The sequence below is a fragment of the Colletotrichum higginsianum genome, chromosome 6 (genome assembly GCF_001672515.1).
Source record: "Colletotrichum higginsianum IMI 349063 chromosome 6, whole genome shotgun sequence".
NCBI classification, from domain to species: Eukaryota; Fungi; Ascomycota; class Sordariomycetes; order Glomerellales; family Glomerellaceae; genus Colletotrichum; species Colletotrichum higginsianum.
In genome coordinates this window covers 494,716-515,452 of record NC_030959.1, presented here as the reverse complement: position 1 = coordinate 515,452, position 20,737 = coordinate 494,716, and the positions used below count along the sequence as shown (strand labels likewise).

Here is a 20,737-nt window from a genome sequence, read left to right as displayed (position 1 = left end):
TTCGACGTCGTTTGGCAAAAGGGCACCTTTCCCTATTTAGAAATGCCCTCCTTCTCAAAGCAGATGCCACCCTCGTCTTTTCGGGGGGGGTTTTCCCCCTCTCTTTTCTGGATTCCTGTGCTCCCTTCCTGTATTCCACCACAGGCTGTAATTGACGATTGTTGAGCATTGGGTCTGTGGAAGTGGTTGGGGACATTGAGAGAGCCTGGCTTGCTGCTGGATGGCTGAACAACTGGCTGGCTAGTCGATCTATCATGATACATGTACCTCCTCGTCTTGCGAGTCCGGGCCGTCCAATACAGTGCTCGGTCTGGTCGTTGAACGACCTGCACCAAGCGTCTACAGCAAGTCTCTCGGTTATGACGACGCCAACAACAACAGCAATCCGGCAGTTCTTCAGCAGCAATCGAAGTTCGATACAAGGGGTGGGGGAGGGGTGTCAGTCCAAAGAAGACGACAACCCGCGTGTCCAAAGTCTGCTTTTCTCGGAATCTCTGTGATCTCCTCCCTGGGGGGTAGCGAGTCACATGTAGCCAAGGGTGCGGTTTCTCTGAAGCGGATGCTGGCGATGATCGAGGCAACGTCTCGCCGCTCCCCTTTCTTCTCCTCGAACCGGGGAATGAGAGGCGGAAAAGATGCCGTACCGACGTGCGTCTCATCTCGCCGGGGTCCGCGGTTCCAAAAGTCCAAGGGGAGGGTAACCAGACCCGACGAGGGCTGGAGAAGTGAGCAGTCTCAAAGTGGAGGGAAAAAGTCTTTAGATGGTTCACACACTCTCATCCCACACTTCCCCCTCCAAATTGTTCCCCCAAATAGCTGCAGAAAGCGAGATTCCCGGGTCCAGATTGGCCCAAACAACCCCAGACCGACCCTCCCTAGCGGCCGACACCCCATACATTATCCTACGATACCAAGATGTATGTGTACCGACGTATAACCCATCCCAAGATTCAGATCGCCCGCCGCACACTGGTCCCTACCGATCTACCGAGACCCCTGCTCGGCTGTCCACCGTCTGCCTTCCACTCCTCTTTCGTCGCAGTGGGTAGGCTAACGAGTGCCTCTAGACCCCTCCGTTGGTCCCCTCCCTCTCCCCTCCTCCGTTTGCTCTTGTCTCCCTCCTTCGCCAAAGCCTACCCCCGTCATTTCCCCAAATCCGCAGTACAAGTTCGACGGAGGCCACAGGCGAGAAGAAAAGAAGTAGAAGGAAAAAGCCCCCCCCCCTCACAAAAAAAATCCCAAACAACGAAAGAGCATCAGAGACTAGCCGGCATCCTGGGCTATCCACCACATACATGCCTCCCACCCCACCCATGACCATGCGTGTTTGTCAGTCGTTGCCAGAGCCGATGTGGGGAGGGCCTCTTGCTGCAAGCTCCCGCGGGGTGCAACATGCAGTTGTATGCATGGACGGGCCTTTGCCAACTGAGAGACTCTACAATCGCCACATCTTGGACTATGTCCGGGCCGTCAATCTGCTGGCCTGCCTCTGGGATTATCTGCTACGGGGGCCTGTTTGGTCCCGTCCTGTCTAGGTACCTACAAGGAGCCTCCTCATCGTTGCAGCAGCCTCTCCCTCGCCGGGTTCCATGACACATGCTGTGCATTGTGTCCTCAAGCTTTCAATTGGGGGGGGGGGCGAGGGTAGCGGGTAGAAGGTAGCCGGTAGCTGAGAGGGGGGCGCATACCTTGTAAGAGGGGAGTGTAAGCGTGAGTTGTCGTAATTTTCAAGGGTCTGATTGTTCGTTGCTACCTCTACAAAAATAAGTGGAGGAGAAAACAAGATACAGACGTCAACGAAGTGAGAAGGGGTTGGCATATGAGAAGCAGAAAGAGAGTGACCGAGATAGATAGAGAGAGAAGAGATACAAACACGCACACACACATACATACACACACATAGACATATACACACAGCTACTTGTTTTTTCCAGCACGGATCGAATCAACGATGGCGGTGCATCACCGGGATAATATAACACTGCGCCGGCTGCAGCTGCTTGGTTTCTCCCAATCTTTTGCATCTATCGATCCTCTCTTCCACCCCGTCTGTGGATTTCCTCCCTCGCCTTTTTCGTGTGGAACGTTGATCTAGTCTCGATTTACCAGACCTGGGGAGGTGGGGTTTTCTTCTTCCTCTGCTTCTCCCATTTCCTTGACACTCTCGGAAGACGGATTGGATAGCACCTTTTTCTTTTCTCTTTTCTCTTACCTCTTACCTCTTTTCTCCTTTTCTTTTTAAGAACATCCAACGTCTTAAAAAGGAGGCGTGGAAGGGCAAAAAAAAAAAAAAAAAGGAAAAACAACCCTCTCTGACGGAAATCGGTCTCCCAGATCCCACTCACTCACACATCCCGTCGCATTGCCTGACCTGCCGTCACCTCCTGACTTTACTGAGTCTGTCGTCATCATCTGGCATCTCCTCCCGTCCCTCGACGACCGCGACAACATCGACGACGTCAAGTCACGAGTGTGGGAAGATAGACCGAGAAAGGTGGTCCCTTTCTTGCTGAAACGAGACACACAGACAGACGCTGGTCACGACAGCATCGGCACTGTCGTCCCCTTGCGAACGCGAAGCACACACACACACACACAAATATACACACACGCACTTACACACAAATTCGAGGCGACCAACCCGACTCACCAACACTTAATCATCTGCAGAGACGCTTACATCCTCATCCTAGCACTGCCGAGTACCCAACCAAGCCTCAAGGGCCAGGAGGCTCATATTCCCAACCCTTCTCGCTTCCTGTAACAGCGCGCTAAATCTTTCCTACACCAAAGGTCTCCCCTAGCCCCGTTCACAATCATTATCACCATCACACATATCCCTTTGGCAAGATCATCCGAGGGCCCACCCACCACCCATAACCCCCCCAACAATGGTCACCCCGAGCTACTACGCGGACGCACGACGATATAGCCGCCAGGATCCGACCTACGGCTACTCTGACCGCCCGCAGCGACTCTCACATTCATCCGAATCGCGGTCTTCGACCATGACTGAACGAGAGCCCGACACCGATACCCCACCGCGCAAGCGCATCGCCGTTGCTGTAAGTAGCCCTGCCCTTTTTCTTTCCAGTATTGCTATGTTTCCCCCCTTCCATCCTTGGAAGACTTGATGGACGCCATTTCCTTTTTTGTATCCTTTCCTTCTTCGAAACTCTCTTCGAGCACATCGTACCTTAAGTTCTCTTCCGGTGTAAGCGGTGGTGGAGTCGAGGTCCGAATAGCAAAGTCCGAGGGAGACACCAAAGAAGGGAACTTGCATAACACATCGGAGCGGAAGACAAGAGTAAAGATCTAACCGGATCGACAGTGTGGCCGCTGCCGGAAGCGCAAGATTCGCTGCAGCGGAGACCCTGGCCACGGGCTCCCGTGCCAAAACTGCAAGGCAGCCGGCGCCGATTCCTGCATGTTCTTACGAGTAAGCCCACGATAACACCCATCACCATGCGTCTCCCGCCTCCAACATGGAATTATGACGGACTAACGTGCCTTTTGCCACCCCAAAAAGGTCGCCTCAACCGAAGCACCCTTTGTTACTACATCGGAGTTTGCGTACGAGATGAAGGCGGCGAGGGCATACCAAGCGCATCAAGGCATGGCGTCACCCCTGACCGCCTCACCGCCGCATTACGCCTCCGAAATCCACGACGGCCTCGCCCGCTACCCCCCGAGCTCGACGGGCTACTCACCCTACACCGGCGGAGGGAAGTACTACTCGCCCGCGGCGACCATGCCGACCTGGTCCGCCGCCGCCGGTTACTCGGACGACGGCACCGGCGCCGTGGACTACAGCGCCGCCGCCACCATGGGCTACTCGTACCCTTACCATAGTCACGACCCGGGCTACTACTACCGCATGACGGCCAAGGCCGCCGCCGCTGCCTCGACCGCCGGAGACTTGTATGCTGACGCCGCGGCGAGCTACGGCTACGGCAGCAGCAGCAGCGCCGCGCTACTTCATCGACCCGCCGCGACAGTATCGGTGCATAGCGAAGGGCCCAGCTTCTCTCTGTCCAACGTCGCCGCCTCCCTGCCTCATGCGGGCGGTAGCGGCAGCGGCGACCGACTCCTCCCCAACCCGACATCCCGTCTGCCCAACACCAACGTCCTCGCCTATCGCACCGATACCGGCGCCTCGGCTGTCTCTTACGCCGCTTCGGCGTCGTCGTCAAAGTCCTCGGGCAGCCCGACATCGCAGACCTCTCAGCCCACAACGGCAGTCGCTGAGGTTACGACGGCGTACAGCGCCCCGGTCGTCGGATCGGGGAGCTACGAGTCGTCCTCGCTGTCGGCGTACCCGCCGCCCACGCACACCTTGCCCTCGATGTCGCACCACCGCCTCTCGACGGCGGCGGACATGACGGGTTACCCGCCCTCCTCCTCGACGACCGGCGGTGGCGGCGGCGGCGGCGGTGGTGGCGGGGACTCCATCTTCAGCGCCGCCGAGACGAGTCTCCGCACGCACGGCTCCGCGTCCGAGCTGAGCTACAAGTACACCGACGGACCGTCCGCGTCATCATCATCAGCCTCCTTGTCAGCCGGACGCCGCGGCAGCGACGAGACTTCGGGCCCAAGCTCGGGCTCGTCCGGCTCGCTGTCAAACGGCCAGCAGTACACCGTCACGGCGCCCTCGGCGGCGGGCCTGTACGCCGCCGTGACGGGCCACGGGCGGCATCACGTCTCGCAGTACATGATATCGGACGACGTCGCGGACGACGACGACCACCATCACCATCACCACCAACACCGCCATCACCACCAGGCGGACCGGAGATCCGCGTGCGGCTTGTCCGCGTCCTAGAAGAGGAAACCTCCGGCCGGATGGCTTTCCTCGAGTACGATAAGCGTGCCGGCGGAGGGAATCAGGGGGCCCCCTTTTTCCCGCGACCGGCACCCCAACGTGTTCTTTTTTTGCACCATTTTTCCACGTTGTTGTTGTTTTCTGCAATTTTTCTTTCATTTTTTCTCCAAACGCCCGCCGACATCCCTGTTCACTTTGAAAGCGCCGTTTCGATACATAACGACGCCCCATTCGGAAAAACACCTCTAGCATTCGGGCAAAGGTACGAGACGATTCAAAGAGCATGGGTGAAGGAGAGACCTTGTCCGACCCTCCATGAAGCTGTCGAACACGGGGGGGTTGGGGGGACCTGGCTGATCCTGGTGGCGTCCTTTCTTCTTTCACACTGATTGCATTTCCTGCGGTCATGCTCGCAGACGGCCGGCTCAACCAATGCGATTTCCAATAAAGCACGAAATCCCAGGAACGGCATCCTTCAATGGTTCTATCTTGGGACTTTTTCAGGCGCCAGCCACGCAGACGCCACGGGATTGTATCCTCGAAATCCTCGAAGCCCTTGGTTCGACACGTAGGGCTTCCTCCCGCAGAAAGCTCGTAAACTGGAAACACGGCGGCCTCCTTTAACAGAGGTGACGTCCTTGCAAATCGCTTCTGTGGGAGCGGGGAGCGGGGAGCGTTACACACACACACACACACATGTCCATATGCATATACCGTCGCCCAACCTGGCTTGCCCTTTTCGTACGGCGTCGACACAGAGGACGCCGCATACGCTTTCTCGTACGTCGTCGAAACAGAACCGCAGGACCCGCTTCCCTAGGACGCGAGGTGGCTTTTCCCTTTTGCCTTGGCGTGGGTCCAGAGCCAGGCTCGGGGAAAGGCGGAGGGCCAGATGGAAGAGAGGGCAGATATGTATACTGCGCCTTTGCGGCCCAGCGATGCAGCTTCGGCGACCATAATCACCAGCGAAGCATGCCCCCCCGTTGGCACTCGTGCGGAGGAGCCATTCCAATTCTTCGGCAAAGGGGGGGCCTGGATGCAAGGGGCCCGACATCTCATCCCCCCCCTTTCTCTTCGTCCATGACGAGGCTAGGCTGACCGTTGAGCCCCTACACCCAATATGGCTTTGCTGCCGGTCAATGGCACTTCGAACAATGTGCTTGAGTGCGTCTCTATGTGCGCTGCAGAAGTCTCTATTTGCCCCGGAGAGAGAACAAGGGGCAGAAGAATCAGTCTCGGACTCTGACTCCAGCGGCATCATGCAGCTACCCGACACAGAACGTCCGCCCTCAAAACCCCCCGATCCCTGTTGGACGCCTCCTTCTCTCTTCCACCCTTCGTCGCAGACCATCTCACCATCCCACTCGCTTCGGATTTAATGTCGACCAACAATCAACGGGCTATGTCCCTCCACCCCCCCTGGCGCGTGCCCGCCCAACTTCTGCCCCTCCTTTCGTGTTCCCCAAGGGAATACAGCTTCCGGTTCCGAAGTGTGGCTTCTCGTCCAGCCATTGCAGGAACAAGAGGTGGGAGGCGGTCCTTGGGAGTTTCTTGTGCCTCAAATGTGCAGATCACATTGAGGCGTCCGTCCATCCACTCTTTCATCTCCCTCTGTCACCAGTTGAGACTTACAGACACAAACCAACTTACACACAGCAACAACCCTGGTCTTTTCACATTCCGTTCCCTCCCTCCTCACTTCTAATGAATGCTATCTTTGGATCCCGCCGAGAGAACCGACGTCGTTCCTTCGCCAATCGCATTGGTTCCCCGCAGTTACTTCATCTGCCTCTCTCTGCCCCCATCTCCCTCATCTCCAAGAGGTTGGGTCTTGCAGTGCGGATATCGGGGAAGAGGAGGGGCAAGCTTCCACTTTTTTTTTTGGCTTGGCTCATTGGACCGGGGGGATACGAAAACAAAACAAAGCGTGTGCTTGTTTGGTCTCTCGGCGTATTCATCATCACCATCGTGTTCCTCGTCTCTTTCTGGCGGCTCGATGTCTGCTTCTGCGCCAGGTTTGCTGCAGCTTCCGGCTGTTTCCTCATCCAACCCCACACCGGAGTGGAGAGAGGGGGAGGGGGCGGGCATTTTGCATACCGTACATCCTCCTCCCCCTTCCAAATTGTTCTTGGTGCTTTCACCCGTCTTCTGGTGGCTGGTATGGACCCTTACGCCTACCACCGCCTTTTTTTCTTGGCGACTCTGACCTTTTTCTTTCTTTCTTTTATGTAGGGCTGTCTCTGTGCAAGTCTCACCAATCAAATCATGTCTTTCTTTTTCTTAAGGCTTCTCTTGCTCGGGGGAGGGGGGGATCATAAAATGTAGTACGTTGGGTAGGGGCAATAAAAAAAGAACAACACAAGAGCGGGATATAAGTAAGTGGTTGGGCATGGGATCAAAAGGGCACTTCGGATGGGCCTGGGGAGAGATGGATTCCCCTCCCTGCTGCGGGATAGTCAACGGTAATGAACGGGATGAAACGGTCCTCGGAAAGCGGCGATACACAAAAGATCTTGAGTTTGCGTGGGCATTCGCAAAGTGGCAGGGCAACACGAGGGGAAGTGAGACTATTCACGGAAGGGTTCAGGTTTGGTTATAGGGTCGTTGGCGAGACATGGGGTTCAATAGGAGGTGCTGGGATACGATAATTAGGGGCATTGTTTGGGTCTTTGGTTGAACAACTTCTACGATCTTGTCCATCAGGCTGTTCTTTTCTTTGTTTCTCGTTTCGAATTTTCATTTCAAACGTAATGCGCGAGCCGTATTCCCTCCCAATATCATTCATTCGGAAGATTCCTGGTCTGGAAATAGGACACGAGAATGATGCATCAGATAGACCGGACGAAACCGGGCCAGTAAAGGGCATAAGAACAGAGCACTAATACATTTTCAAACTGTCTCTCGTCGTGATACTTGCTTTGATTCGTGATTGCCTGATTATTATACTGGGTATGAACCACTTCCCAACGTCTCATCCGTGGTTGGATTTGTGCATATGTACGTGAAACCCATGCGCTCTTTTTACAACTTGCCTTCCGCCTTTTCGTCAACCTCGCAAAACGCCTTGAAAGTAACGAACTCGTCATCCTCGTCGCCGTCGGACTGCAGTACCAGTTCTGCAGTCGAGCCCACGAAGAAGACGTTCCCCTCGCTGATCTTGTGCACCGTCGGGCCGACGGCAATGGTGCCCCGGCCAGACGTGCAGATGACGATGCTGGGGCCCTCGAGCGGCTCGAATGTGGCCTTGGAGCCACTTCCCTTCAAGAGCGACCGGATGACGCTGAACTCCTCGATGGGCGGGTCGTAGAGGATGACGGCGGAGCCAGAGCTGTAGGCGGCGCGGTTGAGGGTGACGTAGGGGTACTCGGAGGGAGACATTTTCTGCTCGTCAATGGGGGCGTAGTTATAGGTCAGCATGTCGACAAGCGTGGGCACATCCTTGAACTTTGGGGTGAAGCCGGCGCGTACGACGTTGTCCGAGGCAGCCATGCACTCGATGATGTCGCCCGAGAGGTAGGCGTGGATGTCGTCGGCGCGGAGGAACATGGCTTCGCCGGGCTCCATCTTGACAAAGTTGAGGAAGAAGAGGACGAACAGGCCGATGTCGGCCCCGAAAGAGCCGTGGAGGCGGATGATGAGCTCCGACAGGGTGTCGCCGCCGGTCGTACTGATGCCGCCGCCGGCGAAGTTGCCGCCTTCCGACTTGGCGAGGGAGACGAGCTTCTCTGTCTGCTTCTCAATCTCCTCGGGCGTGGCGGACAGGAGGGAGGCGAAGGCGTGCTGGAGTGCTTTCTTGTTCCGGTCCTTAGTCGCGGGGTCTTCGCTCTCCTCCTCCCCCTTGATGGTGCTGATGAACTCGTCGGCCTTGTCGTCAACAACCAGGCTCTTCAGCGGCGGGACGGTCGACAGGAAATGGGAGATCTCGGCGAGCGGGCGAAAGCCACAGAGGCCCTCAAAAGGGGTGATGGCGATGGCCATCTCGGGCTTATGGTTGTCATCGGGATAGTTCTTGGGGTCGCGGGCGTGGAGCTGCTCGGCGAGCTTCTTGTTGGGGTGGGCCTGGATGGATAGGGCCTTGCTGATGGACAGGACCTTGAAGAGGAAGGGGAGCTTGGTGCCATATCTAGATGCGACGGGGGCGGAGAGCAGTTGCTGGTTCTCTTGCACAAGGTCAAGGAGTGTTCGACCAGACTGGACGTCTTTGGATGGGTTCGAGGGATGTGTGCCCATCCACAGCTGCGGTGGTGTTAGTGGCCACCAAAGGAATAGAAAAAGGAAAAGGAGAGCGAGAGGGGTGTTCATGGTCCCACCTCTGCGTATGGCTTCTCGGCCTCGATGCTGAAGCCGTCCGAAGGCGTCGTAGCAGCAAAGCGCGCAGCTGCTGATTCCTCGCCCTTCTTACCCCATTCATACGAGTTGACTCCGCATTGGAGCTTGAACAGAGGAACTTGCAGAACCATTTTGTAGGGTGTAGAGCTAGTCACAAGCTCAAAGGAGACGAACAAAGGTAAAGGACAAGGCCCAATAGAGAGAAGATGCGACAACGGCGACTATGTCGTACTATTAAAGTTGGTAGTGCGTACGATGACCCCACCATTGAATTTGACGTCAGGGAGAGAGCTTCACTTGGAGGACCCCGCAAACTGGAGCCAAGAGCGACCCAGACCCCTCCATTTCCCTCCGGAACGATCATCGAAGCACGGGCCCCGGGCGAGTGGTCGGGCCGCCCTGCGGAAGGTGAGCTCCCGGGACGTGATTGGCCTAGCATGGCATTTGCAGCTACCACCGGCTCCACTTCGGTGATTCGAGGCAGCGACTGTCATCAACGATGTCGATTGGGCCAATGAAGCCCTCGCATCTCCCACCGCTCGTCCTGAGTGTAGCCGCCCGGTGCCGCTTGTATTCTGCCGTCCACATCCCCAGGGCTTCCATCTACGCGTCCGTCGTGATCTTCCGCGACCTGGTCAATTTCAAAGCTTAATCATTGGTCTTTCCCCCTCTTTTGAGCTTACCATGGGCTGAGGACTTGTTTACGCGCCTCTTCTTTTTTCTTTCGTAGCATCATCTTTGCGCACAGAGATACCCAGAGCGCAAGACAAGCTCCCCCCATACCTATCTGGCCAGCGCGACCCGACTCGAGTTGCGACAAGCTGGCGACGCAACGCCCAAGTGAGCATCGCTTCTTCCTTGCACTGTCAGTAGCCACATGCGCACTTGCCCTCTTCCTGCCACCATACCTCAACTCAAACTTCCTCTTCTCAACACCGACTCTTCTCCTTCAACCAAAGCAAACATCGTACGCGACCCAAGGCTGACGTGTGAAAATGCCACAGAAACCGGCGCTCAAGAACGGCAAGCCTCTTCCCCGTGGCCGAAAGAGAAACCTTCCCAATTTCGAACCAATCCCTGCGACGCAATCTACTGGCTTGGGTGCCACCGAGGAGTCTGCCTAGAACAAACGCGACTCGCCCAACACCCAGCCTCGCCCTCTGGGCCCACCCCAGGCCAAGATGTCCCAACGAAACCGAAGCGGCCGCGGCTCGAATCGCAACAATGGCAGCGGCCACGGCGAGGAGGTACAGCTGTGGGAGTCGGCCAAGGAGAAGTTCCACGAAATCGTCAGTGGTGTCAATCAAGAGAACGACAACCTGGCCGAGCTGTTGAAGCTCGACAAAAAGGCCGCGATTGCTAGCATGGACGGTGGCAAGCCCTCTGGCGCCGATCTCAACAAGATGGAGCAGAACTGCCGATCAGGAGTCAAGCTGTCTGAGAACAACTCCAATAACATCAAGAACCTCATTGAGCAGCTTAAGATCCTGAAGGCCGTGCAGCAGGCCAAGGAAGCTGCCGAGGCTCCCGCGACGACGAGCACATCATCGCGAACCGGCAGCTCTACTCGCAACCGAGATGCCGCGTCGGCCGCAATATACGACTTCGACGGTGCCGGCGACTCCCCCGTACCTAGCCCTATCGGCGGCAACTCGCGCAAGTTTGGGGAAAGAGGCAGCAACCGCGACAGCATGCCGCCCAAGGCAGATAGCGTCGAGCCGCAGGGATCAACGGGCTCCAACACAGCGGGCTCCTCGTCGGGGGCTCTGGGATCGAGCGCTGCGTCGGCGGCGCGCAGCAAGGTATCGTTTTCCAAGGGCGACAAGGTCGCGTTCAAGCGGAAGAAAGACGAACCGCAGCAGGGCGAGGCACCTTACGACTGGATACTGGGCGAGGTTGTTGGAGTCATGGGCGAAGGCAAGAGCCGACGGTACAAGTGTCTGGATGTGGAACCGGAGGACAATGTCAAGCCGAAGGAGTACAAAACATTTGCTTCGGGCATGATACCGATCCCGGCTGAGAACCAGACGCATACTCTCGCCAAGTTGGAGGCTGGCAAGATGGTACTTGGCCTATACCCACAGACGACGGCATTCTACGCAGCGGACGTTGTCGGCACGGAGCCGGACGGCAAGACGGTCAATCTCAAGTTCCACGGCGAGAACGACTCCTCGACAACGCATCAGGTGGAACGTCGCTATGTGCTGGAATTTCGGCCTTAGATGGCCAGCGGCCCCGAGCGAGAGAGCGGGGGGGGGGTTGGGGGGGGTTGTGTTAGCGAGAGCCATCAGCGGGCGTTCGCTTAAAGTATTGCGTTGGATGCGGCGTATTGGCCTAGGGATCAACGGCCCGGACATGGGATCTCATATCGTCAAGTTTCATTAAAACAAACAGAAAGGGGAATATGAATGACGCGGCGGGTCGAAACGGAGTTTAACACGAGTATTACGAAGCAAGCAAGGGTTAGCGAATAGCGGCAACCATGGTCCATATGTAGGCTCATAATGGCACTAGAAATGACCACGGGCACGGGTACGCGAGTCTGATGTCGCATGCTCCCTGATTTTTTTTCTCCCGGGTTGCAAGTCCCGCCTCTTTGACGCTGAAGCAGCCTTCCTTCCTTTCGTATGCAAAGGTAAGGTTTGTATGCGAACAAGACGACTTCGCAATCAAACTCTCTTCTCAATGTTGGCTTGGAGAAGTGTCAAATTGCGTCCCCTGACTCCGGCATGGCACGTGCATGAATCGAATGCCGCGATGGTGGTGTACAACTCTACATAGTGTATCCGCAGCGTACCTGCAGGTCGCTAAAAGTGCCCATTGGTCAGATGACAGCAAAGGTGTGAGTGGGGGGCAGGGCCGAGGTAAGGTGTGCGCGGGAGACGTGATTGATGGAGGCGCCTCGAAAGGTATCGATGAGGGAGCGAGAAAAAGATAGGCTGAGAGTCGTATTTGGCGGCGGAAACAGCTGAAGAGCCGCTGCCCAGGGGAAATTGATGATGGAAGAATGCGAGAGTGCGAGACCGGGACGCGGAGGGGGGGAGAGGGCCGATGAAGCTATCCCCAAAGGAGAGAGCAGGACCCCTTGGTGCCCTCGTCTCCACATTGGATGCGGAAAGAAAAAGGTACACAAGATGGGTCATTGGTTCGGTGCGGTTTCCTCCCCCCCGCCTGGGCGGGAACGGTACCGGTTATGGGAGACTGAGAGTGGTTCTTCCCCGGTACGTACCCGAATTGAATCTCCGGTCCCAAGAGGGACAAGAGGGACAGACAGATAGATAGATGGGCAAGCGCAGCCAAGGGGGAAACGCCGTGAAGTGTGTCAAGTGAGGACGGGCTGAAAGGGAAGGAAAGACGAGACCCACAGCATCTATCTGTCTGTTTACCTATCTGTCTGCTTGTCTGCATTGTTCGCCGCATCGTCCAAGATTCAATATTTCCATCCGACGTGATTTCGACTGGAATTGGCCCCCCCCCTCTTCTCCCCCTCTATCCTCCACGCCCCGGAAGCAAAAGAGCGAGGGCAAGTCCGAGGTAAGGGAGGCAAGGACCAAAGTATAGTAAAGGTAGGTAGGTAGGTATCTATTCATTGATGTAACCATGACCCATTGATGAATTTGAGCGCTCGCCTGACCAACAACATCAGCTTGGAGATGGGACCCCTCTCCCCCCCCCTTTCAGCAAACGTTGAAACGCATGAGGAGCCAAGCCGCAATTCCTCAATCCTGACGGCAGCTCTAGACGAACATGGCGTCCTCTACACTAAGAGTAATGGCATAGGTATAGGTACTTGACGGGGGCAGGTACTAGCTAAGTGTATGCAATTCAAATACGCTGTGTCCGTATTGTTTCGAAAGACGCGGGTGGCATTAATCTCATCCCAAATATAGCTGTGAAATGGCCCGTTTCGACACACACCCCCCCCCCCCCCTCCCACATCCAACACCAACACACGTCTCGGTCCACGTCCCAGTTCCATTTCCCTCCCAAAGACCAATCGCCCGTCAGGTCCCACGCCCGAGCGAGCAAGAGTAACCCCCAACCCCCGGTCCCCGACACTGCTACACTGCTGTGCTGGTGGACTGGAGTCAGCGCACCGGCAACTAATCGCCAAAGTTGCTTTCCTTTTTTTTTTTTTCTTCCCCTTCCCCTGCGATAGCTCACCACACTACGCCTCTCACTCTTACCCACACCCTCATACACACTCTCTTTTCTCCTACCTAACTTATCCTGCCCGAACCTGAATCCTTCCACCCCACGACAGCACATCTTGGGATTCAAGCACGCGCAACATCCGGCCGATCGACCAATTGCTCTGATATCATAATATTGCTGTACGAAGTGCGAGAGGGAGCGATCCATCGTACGTTGCGACGTCCCCTTTTAACCCGACACCGCATCACGCCTGCCCACTCCCGACCCCTCGACGCCCTCCGACTCCCCTTTGACCTCTACACGACGACCTACGCACCCCCGACATTCACAATGGGTGGTCAACTCTCCAAGATGATGGGCAAGATCTTCGGGTCAAAGGAGATGCGCCTGCTGATGCTGGGCCTCGACGCCGCCGGCAAGACCACCATCCTCTACAAACTCAAGCTCGGCCAGGACGTCACCACCATCCCCACCGTCGGCTTCAACGTCGAGACCGTCACCTACAAGAACGTCAAGTTTAACGTCTGGGACGTCGGTGGCCAGGACAAGATTCGTCCTCTCTGGAGACATTACTTCAGCGGTGAGTCTCCATACTTGCTTCCCTTCCCCCTCCCATCTTCTTTTCCGACTGGACAGATTTTTCTGTCTTTTCGTCTGAACAATTGCGCTGACGAGGCTTTCCCCTCCACGCAGGAACCCAGGGCCTGATCTTCGTTATCGATTCGTCGGACCGCGCGAGAATTGAGGAGGCCAAGTCGGAACTCCATAGGATCATCAATGATCGCGAGATGAAAGACAGTCTGCTGCTGGTCTTTGCGAACAAACAGGACATCAACGGCGGTGAGTTGGACGCCAGCTTTCCCGTGAAACCAAACCGCTGCTGCTACTGCTGCTGCTGCTGCTACTGCTGCGTCTTCTCTTGCCATGTTAAAACGCTGACGAATTGTTCATCACAGCTATGAAGCCGCAAGAAGTCACCGAGGCCCTGTCTCTCTCCAAATTAAAAGACAAGGTCTGGTATGTCGTGCCCAGTTGCGCGACGACGGGTGAAGGCCTGCTCGAGGGCCTGGCCTGGCTGTCAAACAACGTTAAGGCACCCCCTGCTCCGGCCAAGAAGTAGACGACGAGACGACCGACATGCCTCATCACCACTATCCTGATCCTTTACGACTCATCGAACTAAGCTATCTATCTATCCATACATCCATCTATCCACCCGCCCACTCAACCCCCATCTCACCATCCGCAATCCGCATGCGGCTTCGGATTGCATACCGAGGCATCAACCGTCCCCGAACCGAGCCCCTCTGGGCCACAGAGCCCCCTTTTGCCATTCGAGCACCCATCACGGCCCCGACGACGGACGCAGGAAAGATGCCTCTGCGAGGGCGCGCGCTGTCGAGAACCCCACCGAAGGATAAGCGGTTCTTCACTTACCTACCTAATAATCGATAGCGCGACAGAACCTTCACCAACCCACTCATGGCTATTCTTCCTTTTCTTTTTTAAACCAAAACTCTTGATGTAACGTTTTTAACTACGCTGATACGGGGAGAAGACGGATGGGAGGGGAAGGGAAAGGGAAAGGAAGGAAAGGGGCTGCCTTTCTCTCATTCATCGCACGTTTTCATTGGGCTGCCGGGATTTTTGTTTCTTTTTGTTTCTCTGCCCATCCTTTCAATATTTCTCCGTCTCTCTGGTTCTATTCCATGTTGTCATTCTGAAATACCCGAAGCTCTTAGAAGGCGAAATGAAAAAGAACGTTAGTTTGAGGAGGGGCCAAAATGGCAGGTAGTGTTTTTTGTGCTTTTCTTACACCCCTTTTTCTTCTATGAGTTGTATTAAATGATGTACAAGAGATTGTCTGAAATTCCTGCTGTCCTTTGTCTGTTCCACCGGCCGGAACAGAGGACAATGCTTTTTTCTTCTTCATTTACGCCGTCGCCGTGAGACTCATGAGCATGGTCTATCTCGTCATGTCATCATCATGCCATTACTTACCCAGCCAGCTGGGCGATCCATCATTTCATCATCATCATTTATCAGGGGCTCAGCGGGACAAGCGTCTTTCACTCGCTCTGGCCCCTCTGCCAGCCACGCGAGAAAAAAAGACCCGTCGACTCGAAACGAGACCAGCCGGTGGGCGCCACGGTCCATGGGCTCTGCCGGACCCTGCCGGCGGCACTGAGAGGCGCGCGCTGGGGAGCGCGCTAGTCATGTCAGCACGGCTGCGCGGGGCGCCTGTTGCGAGATGTGAATGCCTCTTTCTAACAGTCGCGTTCGTCTTGAGAGATGCTCCCCGCCGACATGCATCATTATTACGCGGATCTCGGCTCATAGCCCTCTCAGCGCGCTACGAGAGCGCCGACTAGACCGGCGACGAGCACCCACATGCCCACCCTCCGGCTCGCCGAGGGTGATCCGGCGGCGTTGTTGGCCGGCGCAACCAAGATGGGCCGGTGCCAGCCGCAGTGGACCGAGGCCTTCCGCGTCACGCAGGAGTAGTACGTCGTCTGGTAAAACCCCAGCTCGGCGAGGTTCGGCTCCGGGCGCGGGGTGACGCCGGGTGCGGGCGGGATGAGGGAGGCGTAGTCGCGGGGGCCGGAGTCCGTCGGAGTCTCGACAGCTGCGGCGGCGACTGCAACCGCGACGGCCGGGGCGGCGAAGCTGGTCGGGGTCGTTTGCCGGGTTCCTGTGGTGGAAAGGAGCGAGTCCCGAGAGGGTTTTCTGTGCAGACGGGCCGGGCCGAGGCGGAGGGGAGGTCTGCGGGAGAAGCAAGGGGCGGTGGAGTTTATGGCGGGGGACGAGGAGTTTGAAGGGGTTTTGGGAGTGAGGGTCGTGTAAATTGGGGTCGGGGTCGGGTCGGTCTCTGGTACGTCTGTTGAGACGGGGATGGCGGTCGGGAGGAAGGGCTCGGGTTGTAGATGCTGTGACGAGCCGGGTCGGTCTGGCGTGTTTGTGGGAGTGGAGAGTGGGCTAGTTGGCGCTGCCGGCGTCGCCGGGAGAGCGACGGTCGAGGAGGCGAAGAGGACCAGGAGGAACGAGAGGGAATGCATCGTCGGGATGCGTCTTCTGGCGTCGTGTCGTTCAAGTAGGTAGGTAGATAGGTTGGGATGATGGGCAACGGTTGTGAGTAGATGGATCAGTTTGGTTCAGGCGTGTGTGCTGTGTCGAGGCCGGCTCTCGGGGTTTTAAGGATGGGAATCAAGATATCTCGCGTGGAGTTGTGTGTGAGAACAGAAGTGGACAGCGAAACGAGGCCGAACAATGCAAGAGGGTCGTGGAAGGCGGGAACTATGACATGGCGGACGTCGACGTCAACGAGGAGAGAAGAAGAAGAAACACATAGAGAACGAGACAAAGGTGAGGAGGTGTCGATGATGCGAGAGGACCGGCCATGTCTTTTTATCCTTCTTTTTTTGTCGTCATTGTTTTTTGTCCGAGAAGTATCTGGAAACTGTGGCATTGGGACTTGGAAACAAGGCTAAAAGATGGAATAAGGGTGATGGCGTGGTGGTAGTGGATGAATGGGTGGATTGGTTGGTGATGGTCTTCAACCTCCGTGTGGCATGCAGGAGGGAGTCACGGCGTCGCGTTCCAGGCGGTGGATGACTGGGGCGTGTTCGTCCCCCCCTCTCCCGGACAGCAATGGAATCTTTGTTTTTTGGGGGGAGGGGGGAAAGGGTTCCCCGTTCTGGAAAAGCGAGGACGAGAGCCCTAGGGGGGAGGGAAAGCTGCGTGTTTGGGTGTTGCAGGGACGGGTAAAGGTGGAGGGGGCACGCGGGTACGTGGACGTACGTGTGTCATGTTCGCGACCGGGTGGAAAAGAAGTTGTACAGAGTAATTAATGGGTAGTATTTTTTTGGAGTTGCATGTTTTGGGGTGGTGCAGGTGCCTGGGGATGATTGGATCAGACGGGGTTGGTGGTGCTCGGGGGATCACTAGCGCTGCGACTGTCTGAAGTCACGGAGATTTCTTCATAGGGGATCACGGATGGTCATTGGAGACGTTCTAATGCGGCTGGTTGTAGGTCTCTGGCAATCCAGGTCGAACCTGTTACTTAGTTTGTTTCTCAACCCAGTCCCCCCGGGACCGGCGCTCGGAGTTTGTGGCTCCGTCGCTCCGGTCGCTAGTACTGCCGCACGAGTCTTCCGTCCCCGTCCCCGCTCCTGCTCCCGCTCTCGCCGCTCTCGCCGAACCGGCCCCACCAATCCCAATCGATCGGGTCCCGCGCTCCGGAGGTCACGGGCCCGTCGCCTTCCTATTGCGCGCCGAGGACCCTGAAGACAGGGTACTCGTCCCCGACGGACAGGTCGATCAAGTTGTACCGCGCGAAGCTGGCGTTGTTCTCGGGCTCGAGCGTCACGAACGCGAACGCGGCGTTCTTCTGCCGCGTGCTGACGCGGAACCCGCCCCTGGGCACCCGCACGACCTTCCGGCTGGTCGAGGTCGTGACGGTGGCCTCCACGACGCCCTCGTACTTGCTGTCCGCGAGCGTGAGGGTCTCCACGGTGAGCACCTCGGCCTCGGCCGCGAAATCCTCGGAGAGGGTCTCGACCTCGACGCCGAGGATCTCAAGCTTCTCGGCGATGTCGGCCCACGCGCGCGGGAAGACGTAGGCCTCGGGCCGCGCGCGCGTGAGGTCGATCTGCGTGGGCGTGCTGTTGCGGAACTGAACGGGCACGCTGACGACGGTGCCGCTGCGGACGTCGACGAAGTCCCACGTCGCGTCCGTCACGCGCGCGCGGTCCACGACGACGATGTCGCCGGTGCCCTCGACGAACTCCCGGCGGGCGGTCTCGATGGTGGACAGGACCTCTTCAGCGTTGTCGACAGCCGTCTGGACGAGCGCCTCGATGGCGAGGGAGCCTGCCGCGACGCGCCGCTGGAAGTGTTGGTCGGCGAGGCGGATGCCGCGGGTCTCAGTGAGGAAGGATACGGCCTGCAACAGGCCGGCCGAGTTGTGGCCGGCGCGGCTCACGGAGCTGGGTTCCGTGAGCACGGGGAGGTCGGTACCGCCGTTAGCGGTGAAGTAGGCGCTCGTGCGGAGGCCGTGGCGGCGCACGCGGTCCTGGATAGCCGTGAGGAAGAGGCCCTCGCCGAGGGCGCGGATGGCCGGGTGGATGTTGGGGTTCTTGACGTGGGAGACCTGGACGTCCTGGGCCTTGAGCCATTGGCGCGAGGCGCCGAGCTGCTGGCTGGCGGTGTACTCATGAGCGTCGAGGAAGACGTGCGGGTCGTAGGCCGAGAGCAGGCGCTTGATGTCGCGGGTCTGACGGCGCTGGAGGAGGGCGTGGTCGCGGTTGGGATCGTAGTTGGAGACGAGCTCGCGCTGGAAGTAGGCGACGCCGTCCGGGTTGTAGCGCGGGAGGACGAGGATGTCGGCCTTGGACAGCACGGAGAGGGTCCAGGTCTCGTTGGCGGCGAACTTGCCGAGAAGGGCGAGCACGGCCTCGTCGCCGGCGGGCTCGTTGCCGTGGACGCCGCCCTGGATCCAGATGCGGAGCTTGTCGGCGGGGGCAGCGGCAGCAGCGGCGGAGGGGGAGGATAGTGAGAGGTTGACGTAGGGAATGGTGCGGCCGTCCTCGGACGTGAAGGGGGGATGATGATAGGTCAGCCAGCCGTGTTTGTCGGCAAGGCCGCTGAGGAAGGAGTCTGGTCAAGGGTGTCAGCGGCGGTTGCATTGTGTCAACCCGAACGCGCGCGGCACTCACCCAGCGTGTCCTGGGTGGTAGGTCCGGATGTGCCGTTGCTCCACCCCGCGGGGACAGCCTCCGGATTCGTGAAGGCGGGCGACAGGAGCTCGACGTCGACGTCGGGGAAGAGCTTGGAGACGAGGTCACTGTCCCGCGTCACAGGAACCTGGTTGTCGGCATACTTTGTCTGGGCCGAGGCAATGCCGGCGTGGAGGAGGCCAAAGGCCAGGCTGTCGGGGACGCGCATTGCCAATGGATGAGAAACGACGCTCGAGGAACCGGTGTTAGTCGTCACTTTCGATTCACTTCGACTTCGCGGGACAGACAGGTCTATATGTCCATCCTCGCCGGGCCGGAGTGGCCATCAGTCGTGATTTGCGCGCGAGATTGAGCCGCTCGCGGAGCGTGGCCGGTCGTCATGGACAGCGGGCGGTTCTGAGAAGGGAGAAGGGAGATGGTGCGAGCCGTCCCCGCCATCGCGTCAATCATCGCGTGAATTATCGCGTCGTGGTATGCTTTTCCCAAGCATCGCGATGCAACATCTTGGCGGGTAGCTTATTACCGCAAGAGGTAGGTGTCTTTCGCTTTTCGCGGGGGTCGCGCAATGCCCCCGGGGATAATGTCGGGGTGTTGGAGTCGGGAAGAGCCCGACAGCCACTGCATCTTTGCAATTCCCGGGTGGCTCCGCGGGTTGCGTCTCTTATTTTTGAGCAGTGCCGACGATTTTGAGGAAGGATGGATTTCAAATCTCGAATTGGTTGATACCATTGGCCGAATTGTAGCTGGGAATATCGCAATATCTGCATCCTAATCGTACAACCCGAGCTTGGCAGCACTCGGCACCAAACGCCATTCGCCAAGACTAAGCATCATCGGAGTGTCGCGTACTCTTTGAAGGCAAAAAGAGGTGTATTCGTATATATTAGCCGAAAGGATGTCAGCGAGTTGCAGGGTGGTGTGGGATGGCGCAAGAGCAAAGACGAAGCGAGGGAGTACATCATTGCGTTTTGCACATTCCAAAAATAATTCGTTTGTGAAACCAATTGTCTGGCAACCAACCTTGAGAGAAAAGAGATAAGACAAAGGACAAAAAAATAAGTGAATCAAACAACAAAAGACATGCAACACCGGGCATTCGCCGGTCGTCTCCGACCCGACTACTACTCCGGCCCTCACTGGTTTATCGATGGGAGAGCGGACGGGATCCCGAGTTCTCCAGTGGGTATGGTCGCATGTGAAAGCCGTAGGGATGCAAGAGATTTATGTTGGAGGTAGCCACATGGGCGCTGGCCTGGCATCGGATCTTCTAGGCCGTTGGCTCAGTTTTTGAAGATGAACAGCGACCCTGCCTGTGCTACAATGACGTCACAAAGATTTAGATGAGAACCATAGCGCTTGATGACAAGTTCAGGATTATAGCCAGGCGTTGTTAAATGGTCAACGTGCTAGAGAGGAAGGGTTCGGTTGTGCATGCATATACGGTTGGTTGTAACGACTGATATGCAAAGGTATAATAAAGAGGTGTTGGCTACAGGAATAATCAATCAACTGTGCACTTAATAAGGTAGAGACAAGAGAGAGAGCATGTCCTATTGAGGGTAGGATAAGCATAGTAGCGTTTACTAACCCCCACAACAGCTGTAGAGAAGCCTAAAATGCGGGGGGGTTGAAGCTGTACCGCCCCCTCTTCTTAGGTAGTAGGATGCTAACCAGTCTAGGTAGGGGGAAGATGGCA

General features: G+C 57.0%; 6 protein-coding genes across 6 annotated transcripts; 3 read left to right on the top strand and 3 right to left on the bottom strand.

The window, feature by feature from the left end:
* Window positions 1-2,891: 2,891 nt before the first annotated feature.
* On the top strand, window positions 2,892-4,822 carry CH63R_08559 (C6 transcription factor; the record flags this gene model as incomplete). The annotated part of the gene is made up of 3 exons (XM_018303533.1): window positions 2,892-3,065; window positions 3,332-3,439; window positions 3,530-4,822. The coding sequence occupies 3 exons, from the start codon at window positions 2,892-2,894 to the stop codon at window positions 4,820-4,822; spliced, it is 1,575 nt and encodes a 524-aa protein (XP_018155556.1).
* Window positions 4,823-7,843: 3,021 nt separating this feature from the next.
* CH63R_08558 (Mannose-6-phosphate isomerase) lies at window positions 7,844-9,282 on the bottom strand (the record flags this gene model as incomplete). The annotated part of the gene is made up of 2 exons (XM_018303532.1): window positions 7,844-9,058; window positions 9,133-9,282. 2 exons carry the CDS (start codon window positions 9,280-9,282, stop codon window positions 7,844-7,846), a joined length of 1,365 nt encoding a protein of 454 aa, XP_018155555.1.
* Window positions 9,283-10,332: 1,050 nt separating this feature from the next.
* On the top strand, window positions 10,333-11,373 carry CH63R_08557 (SAGA-associated factor 29; the record flags this gene model as incomplete). The annotated part of the gene is made up of 1 exon (XM_018303531.1): window positions 10,333-11,373. One exon carries the CDS (start codon window positions 10,333-10,335, stop codon window positions 11,371-11,373), a length of 1,041 nt encoding a protein of 346 aa, XP_018155554.1.
* A 2,263-nt stretch (window positions 11,374-13,636) lies between these two features.
* Window positions 13,637-14,426, top strand: CH63R_08556 (ADP-ribosylation factor family protein; the record flags this gene model as incomplete). Its single annotated transcript, XM_018303530.1, has 3 exons — window positions 13,637-13,886; window positions 14,000-14,146; window positions 14,263-14,426. The coding sequence occupies 3 exons, from the start codon at window positions 13,637-13,639 to the stop codon at window positions 14,424-14,426; spliced, it is 561 nt and encodes a 186-aa protein (XP_018155553.1).
* A 1,225-nt stretch (window positions 14,427-15,651) lies between these two features.
* Window positions 15,652-16,362, bottom strand: CH63R_08555 (uncharacterized protein; the record flags this gene model as incomplete). The annotated part of the gene is made up of 1 exon (XM_018303529.1): window positions 15,652-16,362. The coding sequence occupies one exon, from the start codon at window positions 16,360-16,362 to the stop codon at window positions 15,652-15,654; it is 711 nt and encodes a 236-aa protein (XP_018155552.1).
* A 1,205-nt stretch (window positions 16,363-17,567) lies between these two features.
* CH63R_08554 (Carboxypeptidase 2) lies at window positions 17,568-19,249 on the bottom strand (the record flags this gene model as incomplete). The annotated part of the gene is made up of 2 exons (XM_018303528.1): window positions 17,568-18,961; window positions 19,021-19,249. 2 exons carry the CDS (start codon window positions 19,247-19,249, stop codon window positions 17,568-17,570), a joined length of 1,623 nt encoding a protein of 540 aa, XP_018155551.1.
* Between the last annotated feature and the right edge of the window lie 1,488 nt (window positions 19,250-20,737).